This window comes from Uloborus diversus, chromosome 9 (genome assembly GCF_026930045.1).
Source record: "Uloborus diversus isolate 005 chromosome 9, Udiv.v.3.1, whole genome shotgun sequence".
Taxonomy (NCBI): Eukaryota; Metazoa; Arthropoda; class Arachnida; order Araneae; family Uloboridae; genus Uloborus; species Uloborus diversus.
This window is the reverse complement of record NC_072739.1, coordinates 140,572,551-140,588,670: the sequence shown is the minus strand read 5'-3', so window position 1 is coordinate 140,588,670 and position 16,120 is coordinate 140,572,551. Positions and strand designations below refer to the sequence as shown.

The 16,120-nt window shown below is 33.2% G+C and overlaps 1 protein-coding gene across 1 annotated transcript in view; it reads left to right on the top strand.

The window, feature by feature from the left end:
• Positions 1–939: 939 nt before the first annotated feature.
• The window catches only part of LOC129229990 (uncharacterized), a 30,524-nt gene continuing 15,343 nt past the window's right edge, over positions 940–16,120 (top strand). The window contains exon 1 of the mRNA XM_054864375.1: positions 940–1,191. Within this exon, the coding sequence (XP_054720350.1) occupies positions 1,047–1,191 (145 nt within the window). The 5' untranslated portion in view covers positions 940–1,046. The remainder of the gene's footprint in view (positions 1,192–16,120) is intronic.

Sequence of the window (16,120 nt, the reverse complement as noted above, 5' to 3'; positions counted from 1 at the left end):
TACCCACCCACCCTCCCTCCCCCCCAAAGCGACATCATTTGTGAACAGCCCTGCACCCAGTATTTCGAAGAAAATGAAATCGACGCAAACCGAGTGAAATTCCCAAAACTTTATGTCTAGATAGGCTTGCCAGACGTCCCGGTTTTCAGACAAAATTCCGGCGTCCCGGCCGGTTTACTTCGCGTCCCGGAAAAAAGGTAAATTTGATTATAAATGACTAAAAAGGTGTAAAATTATTAGGTGTGAAGGATTATTTAGGATAATTACTTTATCATTTGTAATATTGACTTATAAAATTAAAACCAGATTAGTGTGTGAGGATTTTTGCAACAAGATATAAACCAAAAAAAGACTCTAAAAAAGTCCTATAAAATAATATCTAAATAGTGTTCAATTGTTTATTTATAATTCAAACTGTGTTTTCTAACTAAAACATGTAAATATTCACATCTAAGAAGTGAGATGTTCAAAGTTTATCTGCTTATTTCATTCTTTATTACCTCTGTTTTTTGTTCATAGTTTATTGTAACCATTTATTTATAGCATTAAGAATAAACTGCCCAACACTTCAAAAATAAGCCACAGGTGTGTACCCTTTTGAATACTAGCAACGCTGGGGGAGGGGGGGCATTTCGGTGTCCCGGTTGAACATTTCAGGAATCTGGCAAGCCTATGTCTAGAGAAAGTTGAACGCACTTTCGCCCAATGTGGTCAGAAAGTTTCACGGAAACAGTTTCTGTGGTGCCCTTGGAATTATTTAGCCGAAACTCGACAGTAAAAAAAAACAAGAAAAAAAAACTGAATTATCCCCTTGCGTAAAGGTCCATTTATTTATTTTACGGCGCTTTGGAAAAAGGACAAAACCGATTAAATGGAGAGGAAGAATACGAAATTACCATTTCCACCCGTCTAGCTGGGTGTCAGACATAACCGAGAAATTGCGCTGGGGGAGAGCGAATAACAATGGCGAAGCTTTTGTTTTTTGCTGTTGTCTTCTACGTCAGCTCGCGGCGCGTTAAATGGAGACCGAGTTTTGAGTGGAGAGGATGATTTTGGAATGGGGTGTTCGATTGGCGTTTGAAATCGGAATTTTGTGCTGGGCATATTTTGACCGGATGGTCTGGGGACAGACTATCACGACGGATCTCGATGAAGGCGTTGATGCACATTTTATTTTAGTCACCTTTTGCCGTGAGTAGTTACTTAGATATTCTGTATTCAGTTATGCAAATAATGTCGGATACAAGGGGAGGGTCATGGGGGTCATGACCCTCACTCCTAAACCGTCGACTATATTATCCATCTACATTGGGTTTGAATACTTCTTTATCTTTATCTTTACAAATAATAAAGCTGAAAGTCTGTCCGGAGGTTGTCTGGATCTCTCACGCGCATAGCGCCTAGACCGTTCTGCCGATTTTCATGAAATGTGGCACTAAGTTAGTTTGTAGCATGGGGGTGTGCACCTCCAAGCGATTTTTCGAAAATTCGATGTGGTTTTTTTTCTATTCCAATTTTAAGAACAAAATTCTCATAAGATGGAGAAGTAAATTACGAAATTATCATTACGTGGAACCGTAACATGGGCACAAGCCAATTGGCGAGAAAATTCACCATACATTATTTGTAAATATACAGGCGAACCAAAAGATCTTTTAATTTTCTATTACGGGCAAAGCCGTGCGGGTACCACTAGTCGTGAATAAAATATAAACGATTGCAGTAATCTTTTCAATTTGTTAACTATTTTTAAAAGTAAACATTTGACAACCTTCTTCGTTTCATTGCTTATGAAATTGATAAGTAACGTTTATGCCCTGCTATAGCTGGGGTAAAGCTTACTTGGCACCTTGGCAGCATTGTGACGGATACACAGATCCTAACCACAGCACTGCCCGGTAAGTTTTTCCCAAACTATTCGCCAAGCCTGGCCGATTTGGTGCCTTGTGTTGGAAGCCAAGTAGTTCCGAAATGTTTCGTACTCCAAACCCCAAAACCCTTCCTGAAAATGGTAGTCTGTATTCGCCCCTGTATGCAATCCTCATATATATAACTGCGAAAATCACTGATCGAGTAACGCTCTGACGCCACCAACAATCAAACTCGCGCCATGGCATGGGTGACGGCATTATTTCGTTGTTAAAGCACGAAAAATTCACTAAGTTATTTATAATTTGACAATATTTTTTGGCAATGTTTGACATGCAGGGAAATGCAAGTCAGGGATGGAAAATTTCGACAAGGTTGAACTGGATCCGGTAGCATATAAGCTACCTTTACTCCTGTTCGGTCATAGGAAAATTTCACGCCCTCTCATTGGCTTATTCGAGTGTCAATCAAAGTTTCAAAGCTGTGACGTACTGCAATGCTGCTAGTCCTCTCTCGCAGTGTTTCATGTTTGTAATCTGCTAAATACGAATAAGAATTTGCAAATGAGATCTTTAATTGAATGTTGCTGACAAAAGCAGCATTATTATTTCCAATCAATTTCATCCTTTGCAAAACAAATGAAAGCTTTTATTGAGAAGCTATGCTTCGAAATAAAAATAGGTGGCGCCATCTTTAAGCAAAAAATGTATGTTTTACGATATCGTTTTAATTTAAATCGAAGTTATTTTTAAAATAATTCTCACGATAAATTATTTTGTTGATGGAAAAGCAAATTTCGCAATTTTTCATATTCTAAATGATATTTAATGCAATTTAAACAGCTCTTCTTAAAGAAATGATTACTTATTACCTATAACTTTTTCTAATTTGGGGAGGATCCCGGGGCCTCTGGACTCCTTACATATATGCCTTTGTCCTTAACCGATCTTTAACTGTTATTAACGATCCTTTTAAAATATTGATTATCTTTGCAAACACAGGCCATCCACATTTTATTGATATACCTATGTTTAAGCAAGAACTTCTTTGTATACAACATTTTTATTTAATTTTTTTTTTCTGGTGCTAAAATTATTAAGCTGCTTGATGAACTGACTTTGGAGCAAGCTACATAACATTGGCCGTGTGAAAAAAATTCTTCTCTTAAATCGGTCCCTGCTACTTTTAATGTCTGTCCTTGTAACTTATTAATGGTTATTGCAAAGCAAACTTTAACAGGAAACTTCACTCTTCTAAATTCAAATCGCAACTCCAACGAACTATAGGGGGCACTGAAGTCACTGTCTAATGGCGGACTTAAAAACTAAAACAAACGCACATGGTAACGAAGAAAATGCTGAAAGTGTTGTGATTTTTGTTCGTACGTATGATTTTTTCCCTTTATTCTTTTTAAATTAATTTTCAAAGTCTTGTGGATATTCTGGCCCACGTAGAAAGAAATGAGAATTCAAGAAGCATTACTAAACGTCAAAGATTAATGCAAACTACGTAGTTCGTAGTTCTAAGCAGCTATTTCCACGATGTTGGATTCGATATTTATCAATTCTTGATAAAACTAAATAATAATTGTGGCCTGACAAGAATAACAATTAATGCTAGAAAATTCAATATGACATTACAAATTGTTATCGAAAGAAGATGATACTTTTTTGCCTTGCTTGGCTAGTGCTTATTGTTTTCCGTTTGTAGCTGAGTTATTTCTCTCGAATCCCCGAATCGGTTAATTTAAAAATTTTCTGTTTCAATTTTTCTAATTTCTGAGTTACGATTTAATTGTGTCATGTTATGCAAATCATCAACAAAATTCTCACGGATATATGGTGGTAGTTTTCTTTTCAGTTGATTGACCATTATTTCTTTTCACTTATCGAATTCTGTAATCTTACTACCATTTTACTCCACTCATGATAAAAATTAAAAATGGTTTAACTAAAAAAGCGAAATCTCGCCAAGGCTACTTTGCTCGCACTATACTAAAACTATAACCCTAAACAAATTTGGCGAAACCTTTCAGCTGAGAATAAAAGGAATAAAGTAAATTCTTTCTCGGTTATTCATTTTGTTCTACGATAATATATTCAAGAAAATATTTTGCATACTGTCCATTCCAACTAAATGCTGCTGTAAAATATGGTAAGTTTAATTAATTTAAGATTAAAAAAAACCCCATATTCTTACAAATTCATACAAAACAATAAAAAGTTTTACCTTGTATAACGTTATCCAAGTTTGTTAATCCAGAATTTTCGCTTTCACCAATTATTAAGGAAATAATGAAAACTAACATTATTTTGAGAAGCTCGAGAATACTACTAAGGGACGAATTAATTTCTGTAGCTGAAAGCAAACTAAGACACATCGATTGCGTTAATAAATACTCAGAACAAACTGCCTGTGTTTACGTCAACAGACACACGTGGAACTCAACGTGGCAATGTTTTAGTTTCATTTGCAGTTTTGTAAATCACCGCAAGGTAGCGTATTCGAGCGCTGGAGTTCCGAAAAGGATAGTCCGCCTGTGATGATGTTCTTAAAAAATTCGTTTCTAGTTTTGAAAAAATGAAAGCAAAAGACTGAAACATTATGATTTGACTTGAGAAAAGCCTCGAAGAACCACGTGAGAAACAAAAACAATATCAAATTTATAGTTCGCTATCGACCAAAAGTTGAGATGAAGTACTGAATAATGATTTGAATGGAGGAAAGCCTTCGAAAATAAGGGATTTGAATTCAATGACAGGTTTTAATTTCGCAGAAATTAAGAGGTTTTAATTAATTTCTCCTGAACTAATTGAGATTTCGAAAAATCCTTTCTTAGTGGTTACTTTCGTAATCATGCGGACATGCCTGCCAAATTTCACGGCTGAAGCTTCAGCGGTTTCGGCTGTGCGTTGATATATATATGTATAGATATATGTTATCTCAGGACATTGATTTTTATATATTAAGATTCATATATATAAAATTGATTTAGATGATGAAAACTTTATTTTTCATTACCACAGGAGTTAATTTTATAGGAACGTATATTTTGTAGGAACAAAGTAATTGATTTTGAGCTTCAAGCTAAGGGTCCGAACATGGACACAGGGGTAGAAGTGATCGACTTGTCACATATAGGACATTTTCCACAAAAAATATAGGACAAATATAGGACACATTATATGAATAGTTTCGCTATGAATAAAGATATAATACATATATATTATTTATTTATTCTCATCAATGATTTTATTTTTAAAAAAAAACCCTCAAACAAAATTATAACTTACAACTGAAATGACTTTCCTGTAGTTGAAAGAATAATTTTTGAAAAAAGTGTACTTTGTAGACAAAAAAAAAAGAACAAAGTGAAATTTATTGATAATTAATACAGCAACTCACAATTTTTTCAGGGATAGAAGTGTCACAAACATAGCTTATATAAATAAATAAAAACCGTCTTTGTGTTGAGAACTAACAGGAAATAACCAATGCTTTGTAGCACAAATATAGATATTTTGTGCTATAAAATTTCACAAAAAGAAAAGATTGCAAAAAGACTATTAGAACATTCCGATCAGAAAATGCACTAAACACAAATATACCTGCGAAAACAAAAACCGAAAATCACGCTGGAAAACAAAACAAACTGCTGTTGCCAAACGCAAAATTCTAAAACCAACTTCAGAATTCGTTCTCGAAACTCCACCCACTACAGTGACGTCATATTGCTATAGCCAATGAGAGAAGATGCCTGTTGCAGGATTTAGTGAGTTGCGTTTTTTTAATTTGAAATTCGTTTGCACACGTACTTTCGACGAAAAATCCGAAGTCAGATAGTTTATTTACTGTTGTTTTAAAGAAATAAATTGGATAAAAAACAGGAATATAGGAAATATAGGACATTTTCCAAAAATATAGGAAATATAGGACGATTTTCATGCTTTTTTTGAAAATATAGGAAATATAGGATATATAGGACCACTTCGACCCCTGTGGACACCATGTCACCATGTCCTATCTTACGCCACTGATAAAATGAAATAAAAGCATTTTTTAATTTTACCGAATAACCTCAAAAACTTACAATATTCAATAACTGACTTTTATCATGTTAATATATCAACACTCAATCAGTAAAAAAAAAAATAATAATAATAAATAAAATGAAAATTAAAAAAAATAAAGAACTAGGGAAAAATATCCCAAACGGCACTAGTATTTGTAATCTAAATATCCGAAATATGAAACATAACTAAGAATGCTTACTTTACTTCAATGTGCAAGTGAATCTTACTAATATTATATATGCGAAAGTTTGTCTGTATGGATGTATGGATGTATGGATGGATGTTTGTTACTCTTTCACGCAAAAACTACTGAACGGATTTTGATGAAACTTTACAATAATATAGCTTATGCATCAGAATAACACATAGGGTAGTTTTCGTCCCGTTATGGGGGGCAAAACCCCCTTAGGGGGGCAATAAAACACAATTTTTGTATAAATTCTCTAATATTGGGATGAAAAAATACTTGCACATATTTACATTATATGTCCATCGAAAGCTCTGATTTTTCTGCTGAAGATGGCACCTGTTCGAAATTTCTAAGTAGAATAAAAAACGAGTTATGAGCTTTTTAGATCCATGTTCGAAGGCTTTCCTCAACTTAATACAGTATTTAGTGTATCATCTCAACTCCCTGTCGATAGCGACAATTGTTGTATTGTTGACTATCTTTGCTTTTCGTGACTTTTCAAGGCTTTTCTCAAGTCAAATCTTGAAGTAAGATTTTTGTACAAGATTGGCAAATAATACATGATTTGGCTGATGATTTTCCATTTAAACGGAACTTTAATGTAATTAATGGTTTTTATTATTATTTATGCTGATTGAACACTTACTCATTATCCAAACAACCAGCAGATCGCCAAAATATTTGCAGAAAGATTTCCGTAGCTGATGCATTTGGCAGTTTTTTCAACGTTGCTGTTTTTGAAGCCGAAGACTACGTCATAATGTTTCTCAGCTTTCACCATGTAAACAAAATATCGCCAATCAAAAAATTTTCAAAAGACTTTTTTTACTGTATTAAATAATCCAGCAACTAAATTAGGCAAATCCATAAACAGCACAAAAACTTCCATTAATTTTCCTTTTTGCACAATTTCAAACAATCACCAAATTTTATTACTTATTTCGGTAACATTTCGGATGAAACTGTTTAACGCCATTTTATGGTGACCAAAAATATCTCAGCATCTGGCGACGATATCTCTGTAACGAAAATTAATATATCGTTTTACAAAGTAAGGAAAGAATGGGGGAGCATCATCGAAGGTATCCCGAAACGACTTTCGCAAATTCGGTAAAATCGCACCAAGAGCCACAATGATTGAAATTTCCCGAAATAACTAAAGCAAGTATAAGGGGATTACGAGCGCAGCTACTTTTTTTTAATCACTTCGTACTTCATTAGCCATACAGAGAAGGTTTTAGACTCCATGTTAAAAAAAAAGTATCAACAGATTAATCTTTTTAAACATGAGAAGATTAATTTCATGTTTTTTAAATTTGTGTATATGCTTAAATATAGTGCTTTCGTTTCTAAATCAATACTACTTTGTTCTTTATACTTATTGCTATTTTAGTTTTATGGGTAAGGAAGAAACTCGATTTTTAATCACGTCAAAAAGATGTGTTTTAAATTCTTTCACTTAAAACAGAAAGCAAAAGCAAGTAACGATTTTTTCTAATAATTATTACTGACCCAGGCAACGCCGGGTATTTTTGCTAGTGCGAAATAGTTATATAGCGAGCTTTTCTCTAGTAACGAATTTTGGAGCTAACGCGAATTCCTCACCCCGCAACATGAAAATTTTCGGAAGGGAATCGAGGGACTTACGTATCACTTTCTTCATTGGGTACTGAATATTAGTTTCGTGAATGGATTTTCCCTTCAGCATCACTGAAAATCGAAATTCCCCTCCCCGAGTCGAAACATCGCTTTGTTAATTAATAAATCGCCAACCTGCATCTTTTTCATTCTAAATATGAAGTTGATGAAACGTAATTTCACACACAAGCGAGCAGTTTATCTAAAGTTTGAAAATGGAAGGAAAAATAGAAAGTTTCTGACAACTAAAGAAATGTAAAGATTTTTGATACGCTTGAACAGCTAAAAAGTGCGTCGAATATAATTGCTGTATTTACTGTAATTTTGTAGTGCTGCATTTTATTATTGCTATTTACTATACGTACCATACTGTTTCATTTTATGTCAATCTCTCCCATTGATTTTTCGCATCCGAACCGTATTTTTATTTAATAACAGCCTTTTTTTTTTTTTTTGAAGTATAGTAAAATTTCTGTTCTTCATAATTAAATTCGGCAATAAGAGTCAAGAATTGAGTTAAAGCAGTTTGAGGGATGTTTTCAAATGTATAAAATAATTTATATGTTCATAAAAAATCGTATGATACCCTTTTGCACAGTGCGAAATTTCAACCTAAGCGAGGAGTCTTGGAACGCATCCCTCGCGTAAGTTGAGATTCGACTGTACATTGCGAATGACATTGATGCCGAAAGCTTTTTGTTAATGGGAAAAGTTTGCATGAAACTGAACAATTTCTGTCCCCATATCTTTCTACAACACTGCAATATTTCTTATCATCCGGCCAAAAAGGCAGTTCAAAATCATCCTCTTCCATAACATTAACCAGTGTTTTTGGAAGTAGCGCGCTACTATTAGCGACGCTACTGTAGTAGCTACATTTTTTTGTAGTTTGTAGTGTAGCGCACTACTTTTCAAAAAAAAAAAAAAAAAAAGTAGTGTAGTGAGCAGTTTGATACAAAAAAAAAATAGTAGATTGTCGCGATTTCTGGAAACTACATTTGAATAAACTTTTTAAAAAGAAAGAATCAAGGTTCAAACGAATTTGACTGGCGCAAATTTTACACAAGTACATTAGCGGATGCAATGAGAAATAAGACTCATAAAAATACGAACTAACCTCAGACATATCATTTTGATGCCATACGTCCTATCTGTTTGACGCCATTAGTTTGGTTTGCCATCGTAATTTTCATATTTTGCCACTATTTGTACTGACGGAAGAATATAAATTAACTTTAAAAAAAGTTGAAGATTTTTTTTTTTTCAAAGAATTCCAACTTCAAAAACCTACGTTTTTTGTATTATGACCCACAACATCTTGTATTTTTCCTTTTACGCCAAAACAATTGTAAAAGAAGTATAATTGTTATTTTATTTGAACAACGGCAAACAGTGCTGACTTCCGTCTGAAAGTGTGAACCAGCACTTGTAATGCTAAGACACATAATTTTTTTTAGAAACTCGAAATTTCTATTGATAAAACGTTGCCCCTATACCTCTCATGCACCACAAAAAACATTTATTCAAATTAAAAACCATTTAGGTATCTCACACTTGGCCTGAAATTTATAATGTTCTTCGAAAAATTGATTTTTTTCGATACATATTTTTAAAACTGTAAGGTAAATTAAACGAAATTATCTAGCTGAAAAATATAAACAGTAAAGTAGGTAATTAGCGCTCAATAGAAATTTTGCTCTCCTGCAATATTTATGTCTCCCACATAGTACTCAAAGATATTGATTTTTTCAAAGTTAAGTTAAATTTTTCATTTTAAATATTTATTTAATTTTTAATATTTATTTAAATAAATATTTATTTATTTAAATATATATTTACTTTTTTACTATTCAGTGGCAAATGTTGATCTGAAAATGTGTTCGCTAATAATTTTTGATCTAGATATTTTATTTGAATTTATATGTAATTTATATGTAGATCAATTTTTTGAAAAATATAATAAATTTTAGGCCAAGTGTGGGGTATCAAAATGTTTTTTAGTTTGACTAAATGTTCTTGTGGTACATGTGGGGGTGTGGGGTGTAGGGCAGAGTTGGGCAAATTTTAATTGCATTGACAATTGAAGATTAACAATTGATTAATTGGTAAACGTGACCACAACAACTAACAATTGATCAATTGTAATTGTGGAAAATTACAATTAACAATTAATTAATTGTTAATTGTAGTTTTCTACAGTTAACAATTAATTAATTGTTAGTTGTAGTTTACCACAATTAACAATTAATTAATTGTTAATTGTAGTTTACTACAATTAACAATTGTCGATTGTTCTGTGAATTTTAATTAAAACTAACTCATAAAAAAAATTACTAGTTTTGTACAATATATTCTACACACGATAGGTCTACCTGGGACGTGGACGCTAAATGTTTACCATATTACTATCCAACTATTTAAATACCAGGGTTCGTACGGGTCATGGAAATCCTGGAAAGTCATGGAAAAAGAAATAAGCAAATTTCAGACCTGGAAAAGTCATGGAAAATTGAAATTTTCAGTCTAAGTCATGGAAATTTATTTTCAGTCATGGAAAAATGTTCTGGGAAAAAGTAACAGTAGCTAAAAAGAGCATTAGAAATCTTGAGTGATTTAGTATTGCACCATGAAAGCTATTTAAACTGGAAAATTGAACGATCTCAAAAAACATTGCATCCAAGTTCGTTTCCATCACTCCTAAATCTTTATTTTAAAATTGATCAGAGTTTATCTCAATTTGTTGAAGGTTTTGGATAATCTTTAGTCAGGCGATAAAATACAGAAATAGGGGAATTCTAATGCTCAAAAACAGTAGTGCCCAATATACAGCCCGCAAAACTAATCCATGCAACCCACTGGTACATTCAGTGTCATTATTCAAAAATGTTCTGGAATTTCTGAAGCTATTAATTTATATACATTTGAAAATGTACAAATAAGTAAACAAGTACATTTAAATCAAAAGATTTATTTATTATGAAATGTTTTTATTTTTATTTTTTTAAAAATAAATATCTGGTTTAGAAACATGAATTTACTAAAGAATGTGGCTTTATTTTAAAGAACCAAAAAATTGTCAAGTTCACACTAAAAGCAACTTTTGAAGCAAATTTATTGAAACATAGTAGTGTTTCATTCAACTTTTCCCCAATCATTATCATTCTGCCTGTTTATAAAAAAAATAATCGACATTTAAGCATCATTCACTGTAGTTTTACTTAACTTAAACTGATGTGATGAAAACAGGTAAGAATTATTCAGTTTTTTAGGTGTACACTGATATTTTTTGAATCAGGTAGTGGCATTCACATAGCAAGTTTTGCTAATGCTCATTTCCGAAGAAAAAAGGCAAGTTTGATATTGAATAATACTATTCTCTTCATATAATAAGGTCATGAAAATTTTCATGAAGTCATGAAAAAGTCCTGGAAAAGTCATGGAATTTTTTCATTCAAATAGAGTATGAACCCTGAAATACACATGTTAGCAACTAATAAAATATCAATAAAATATAAGTAACTTTCAGTAAATTACCGCCCAATAGCCAGGGCTAAAGCAGAAATATATGAAATACTCGAGTTGAACCGATCCATTGCTTCGGTCACTCGTCTGGTCTGCGCTAATTCTATAGTAGCTACCAGTTTGTTTGGCACTCTTGGCTTCCTTAAGCTGTTTTCCATCTTCAGCTCAGTCACTTTTCTATGTCGGGCTGATGCGTGCTAATGAGCACGAAACTGCAATCCTCGGCTGGAGATGACTGAGCTGGCGGTGTATGTCATGTATCAGTAATTTTATTACGAGCAATAAATTATTTAATGCAGCATATGACTTTTCTCAAAAAATCTTATGGCTTCTGCAAAATATCTTCAAAAAAGGTATATTTCAATTAAAAATTAAAAAAATATTTTCTTTGCTAGTAAAAATCCGAAGAACATCTGAGGGAAATTACAGAAATGCATCTTAATTACACGATTAAAAAAAATAAATAAACAGAGCGGTCTCTGAGATCTTACGTCCCCTCTTATGCCCTTCTTTCCAATTTCCCCTGTTACAGGTTAAACTATGAAACAATGATCTGCACAATTTTAAAACAGTTAATTAAAATACATACATATACGTGTGGAAAAAACTTGCCAAGACGAGAATAGTTCACGCGGCGAGCGAGCAATCAACACTGAACGAAAATACGAATTCGAATAATACTTTGAACTCTGTACGCTGCCCTGTTACTATTGAAACATTAAATTAATTGTTAGTTTTAATTGTTTCATAAAACAATTAAAAAAATTAATTGCAATTATTTTAATTGTGAAAAGCGATTAACGGACATTACTCTAATTAAATTAATTGCAAAGTACAATTTATAGTTTAATTGCAATTAATTTAACTGCAATTAATTTAATTGCAATTAATTTAATTGCAATTACTTTTTCAATCAATTAACAAGGCAATTGAAAAAATAATTGATTAATGCCCAACACTGATGTAGGGGCAACGTTTTATCAACAGAAGTTTCAAGTTTCTTTTAAAAAAAATATTTTATTTCGATTTGGCCTAGCATACAAGTACTGGTTTACACTTTCAGACGCAAGTCGGCACTGGTTGCCGTTGTGCAAATTATATGAAACTTTTTGTACTATTGTTTTAACATAAGAGGGAAAATATAAGAGGGTATGCGACTTGGAAAATCGACTTTCATCTTTTGTGAGACACTAGTGTTTGTGCCTTTTATTTACTTATTTTTTGAAAAGTAACGAAGTAGCGACTACATTTCAAAAGTAGTTTGTAGCTGCTCATCATTTTGAAAAAAGTAGTTGTAGTTCATTTCAAAAAAAAAAAAAAATGTAGTTTTTCCAACCAATGACATTAACAGTAGCTTCCATATTAGGCGGATACTGCGTAAGACTTGCACCAGTTAGATTCGTTTGAAACTTCGTTGCTTTTTTAAAATTTTTATTTAAAAGTAGTTTCCGGAAATCACTACAAACTACATTTTTTTGTATCGAATTACTCGCTACTCTACTTTTTTTTCTTTTGAAGTAGTGCGCCACACTACAAACTACTAAAAAATGTAGCTACTACAGTAGCGTTGCAACTTTTGTAGCGCGAGGGTTTTAGGATTTCAGAGAAATCTTAAACGATGCCAAAAATGATTTGTAAAATGTATATATATATATTATATATCTTAATATATAAAAACCTTCTGGGCAGACGTTTGTCACCATAAGGTTTTTAAACGACTGAACTGATTTTGATCAAACTTTTTGTGTATAATTAAGTTGTGGCAAGCATGGTTTCGAAGCGCGATGGATCGAATCAGAAACGTTTTTGTTAATTAATGAATTAATTTAAACATTGGATGGCTATATCTCCCAAATGATTAATATTTATTTTAACCTATTGTTGAGCGAGAACTGAAATAAATATTTAACCCGTTGCCAATTGACAATAAGAAAGCCAGCTCTGCTTTTTGTAATGAAATTTCCTACTGTGATATGTCAATTGAGAATAGATAAAACGTAGAGAGAGAGAGAGAGTGAAGCCTTCATTTCTTGAAAGCAACTATTTTAGGTTCCGAGATATAGTTTAAAGTAAAGTACTGACTGGAAGGTTCACACAAAACATGTGCTCTGTCGTCGTAGTTGGAAGTTGGACCATGTGACCGGATCGGTGCTATAGGTTTTCCTAACCAAATGATCAGAAAGTACCGTACCTAGCAACATTTGTTTCTCGGCTCAAATCCATCTGAGTTTTGGCACCAATGTCAAGAATACTTTAAGGATTATCAAACTAATCAGTACATTGTTAAAGGAAAAGATGATGGAATTTAAAGACGAAACAAATTTTATTTTCGTCCAGATAAATTACAACATGGGTAGTTCTGGTACACAAAAGATCAGTGCAGTGGAAGATCTTCATCTTTGGTGGAAAGAACAAATTAGGCTATATATGAAGTTTTAAAAGTTTTCATTCAAAAGATCGGACCGCTAATCGGTCAGAGTTAGCTTCGCTCACTGATCGGCTAGATTACAGTAACGTGGTAGCTTGGCGACTTTGGCTATAAACAATAGAGTTGCGTGGTCATATATGTTTACATTTTAAAGGGGCTACTGTTAATGTAATTTATTGTATTTTTTGTTTATTTGTCGAAACATTTCAAATTTCAAAGAATTGTTTTTCTTTTTAACAGAGTTTTTAGTCATTTTAGTTGAAGAATGTGTTTATTTTACATATTTAGGGATGAGTGATTTTCGCTTATTCGGAGAACTGTTTTTACCTTTATCATTTTTTCACCCGACTGCGCGTGCGCGACGCAAAGGAGGGTAATGTGTTTATCAGTCTATGTATGTGGCGTTCTACAGGCTAAACGCCTCGGCCAATTTTGGTAATTCTTACGCCAATCGATTTTTCTCAACCTTGGGTGTCACTAAACACATGACAGTAATCAAAAGTACCATTTCAAAAACCAGTTGCCATTTTGTCAGTTTGGGATCGGCGCGCTGGGTGTTGCACACTGTGTCGCACGCTACCTGCGTGCTACAAATGCAGGTAGTTTTCGCTACCTGAATTTTTACCCGACTGTGCGTGCGCGACGCAAAGGAGGGTTGTCTTTATAAGTTTCTGTATTTATGTTTGTTCCTATGTGGCGTTCTGCAGGCTTAAACGCCTTGGCCAATTTTTATAATTCTTACGTCAATTGATTTGTCTTAAACTAGGGAGTGTCACTAAACTCATGATAGTAATCAAAATTCACCATATCAACAACCAGTTGCCATCAACAACCATTTTTTTTTTGGTGCTTTTTTAATTAAATAAATGAAGCGCGCGGTTTTTTGCATGATCTTTGTGTCATATGCATGGAAAAAGATTGTTATTAATCATCAGAGGTAGGTATGCATAGATGGTATAGATTGATAGATAAATATAAGTTGATATAAGGTCAGTAAGAGATAGATAGGCCCGTATGTACGAAACTTCAACGGGTGATCAATGCCCCCCCCCCCACCGACAAAACAAAGCATTCACATAAAAAAGGACGTGCTTTTTGCTATTTTTAGACAAAATGGGCATTGAGAGTACACATCCCCTCCCCCCCCTCCTGGAGCGCTGGAGTTGCGAATATTTTTATCTTTGGTGGAAAGAACAAGTTAAGCAATATATGAAGTTTAAAAAGTTTTCGGTCAAAAGTTCGGACCACTAATCGGTCGGATTTGGCTTCGCTCACTGATCGACTGGATTACAGTAACTTGGTTGCTTGATAACTTTGGCTATAAACAATAGAGTTGCGTGATCATTTGCTTACATTTTAAAGCTATTGTTAATGTAATTTATTGTATTTTTTGTTTATTTGGCGAAATATTTCAAATTGCAAAGAATTATTTTTCGTGTTTAAAGAGTTTTTAGTCCTTTTAGTTGAAGAATGTGTTTATTTTACATCGGGAAGGGGGGGGGGAGTGATGAGTGATTTTCGCTTATTCAGAGAACTGTTTTTACCTTTACCATTTTTCTAAAAGATTTCCTTTCGATTGTTTTATTATTTTTCATACGGGGGATTTTGCAGCGGGATTTCCTTTTTGTTCTAGATGGGTAGTTAGATTTTTACACTTAATATCTGAGGACGCTTTTTATCCTTTGAGTATGGCTGAAGTAACAAACCATCAAGTACGGGAGAAAAAATAGTTAATAAAACAACTGCTCCGTGGGCATTATATACATCAAGCTGTAATAAATATACGCATTCTGACACCAAGCAACTTAAAATATTTTCTTTTTACTTTTTTTTCCCCAACAAAACGGTTCAAACACTTGATAGTTTATTGAAATTTTTTATCTTTTCAATTTACAAAGTTTGAACAGAACAACGTCTGTCGGGTCCTCTAGTTTAAAATATTTTCTTTTTCTAAAAACGCATTAGCATATCTAAGGCAGGGTTCGTCAAACCGAGCCTAGCCCGAAGAAACCCGCTCGTTCTTTTTCGAGCAGTCATACTTGGAAAAAAAAACACTACCTCGGTAAAGTGGGTTTTTCATAATTTTCTACATTTTGAAACATTTACTTCAGAAACAAACTAAATATTGATCAACACGAACTCCAGAGAAATCTTGCTTTCTGGGATAGTACATCAAATATTAGAAATTTAAGCTGCATAATAGCAATTTCCCTTTTTTTTTTTTTTGAAGTACGTATTAGACTAAAATAAAAATAATAACTTATTTCAATCAATCAAATTACAAGATTATTATTTTTTTTTTAATCTTTGGGGTAAAATGCTTTGATGCACTGAAACTGCCCACCTCTTTTTCCTGCAGCTCAATGCAAGGTTTCCTGGAGAAAAAGTCGGATTTCAAAA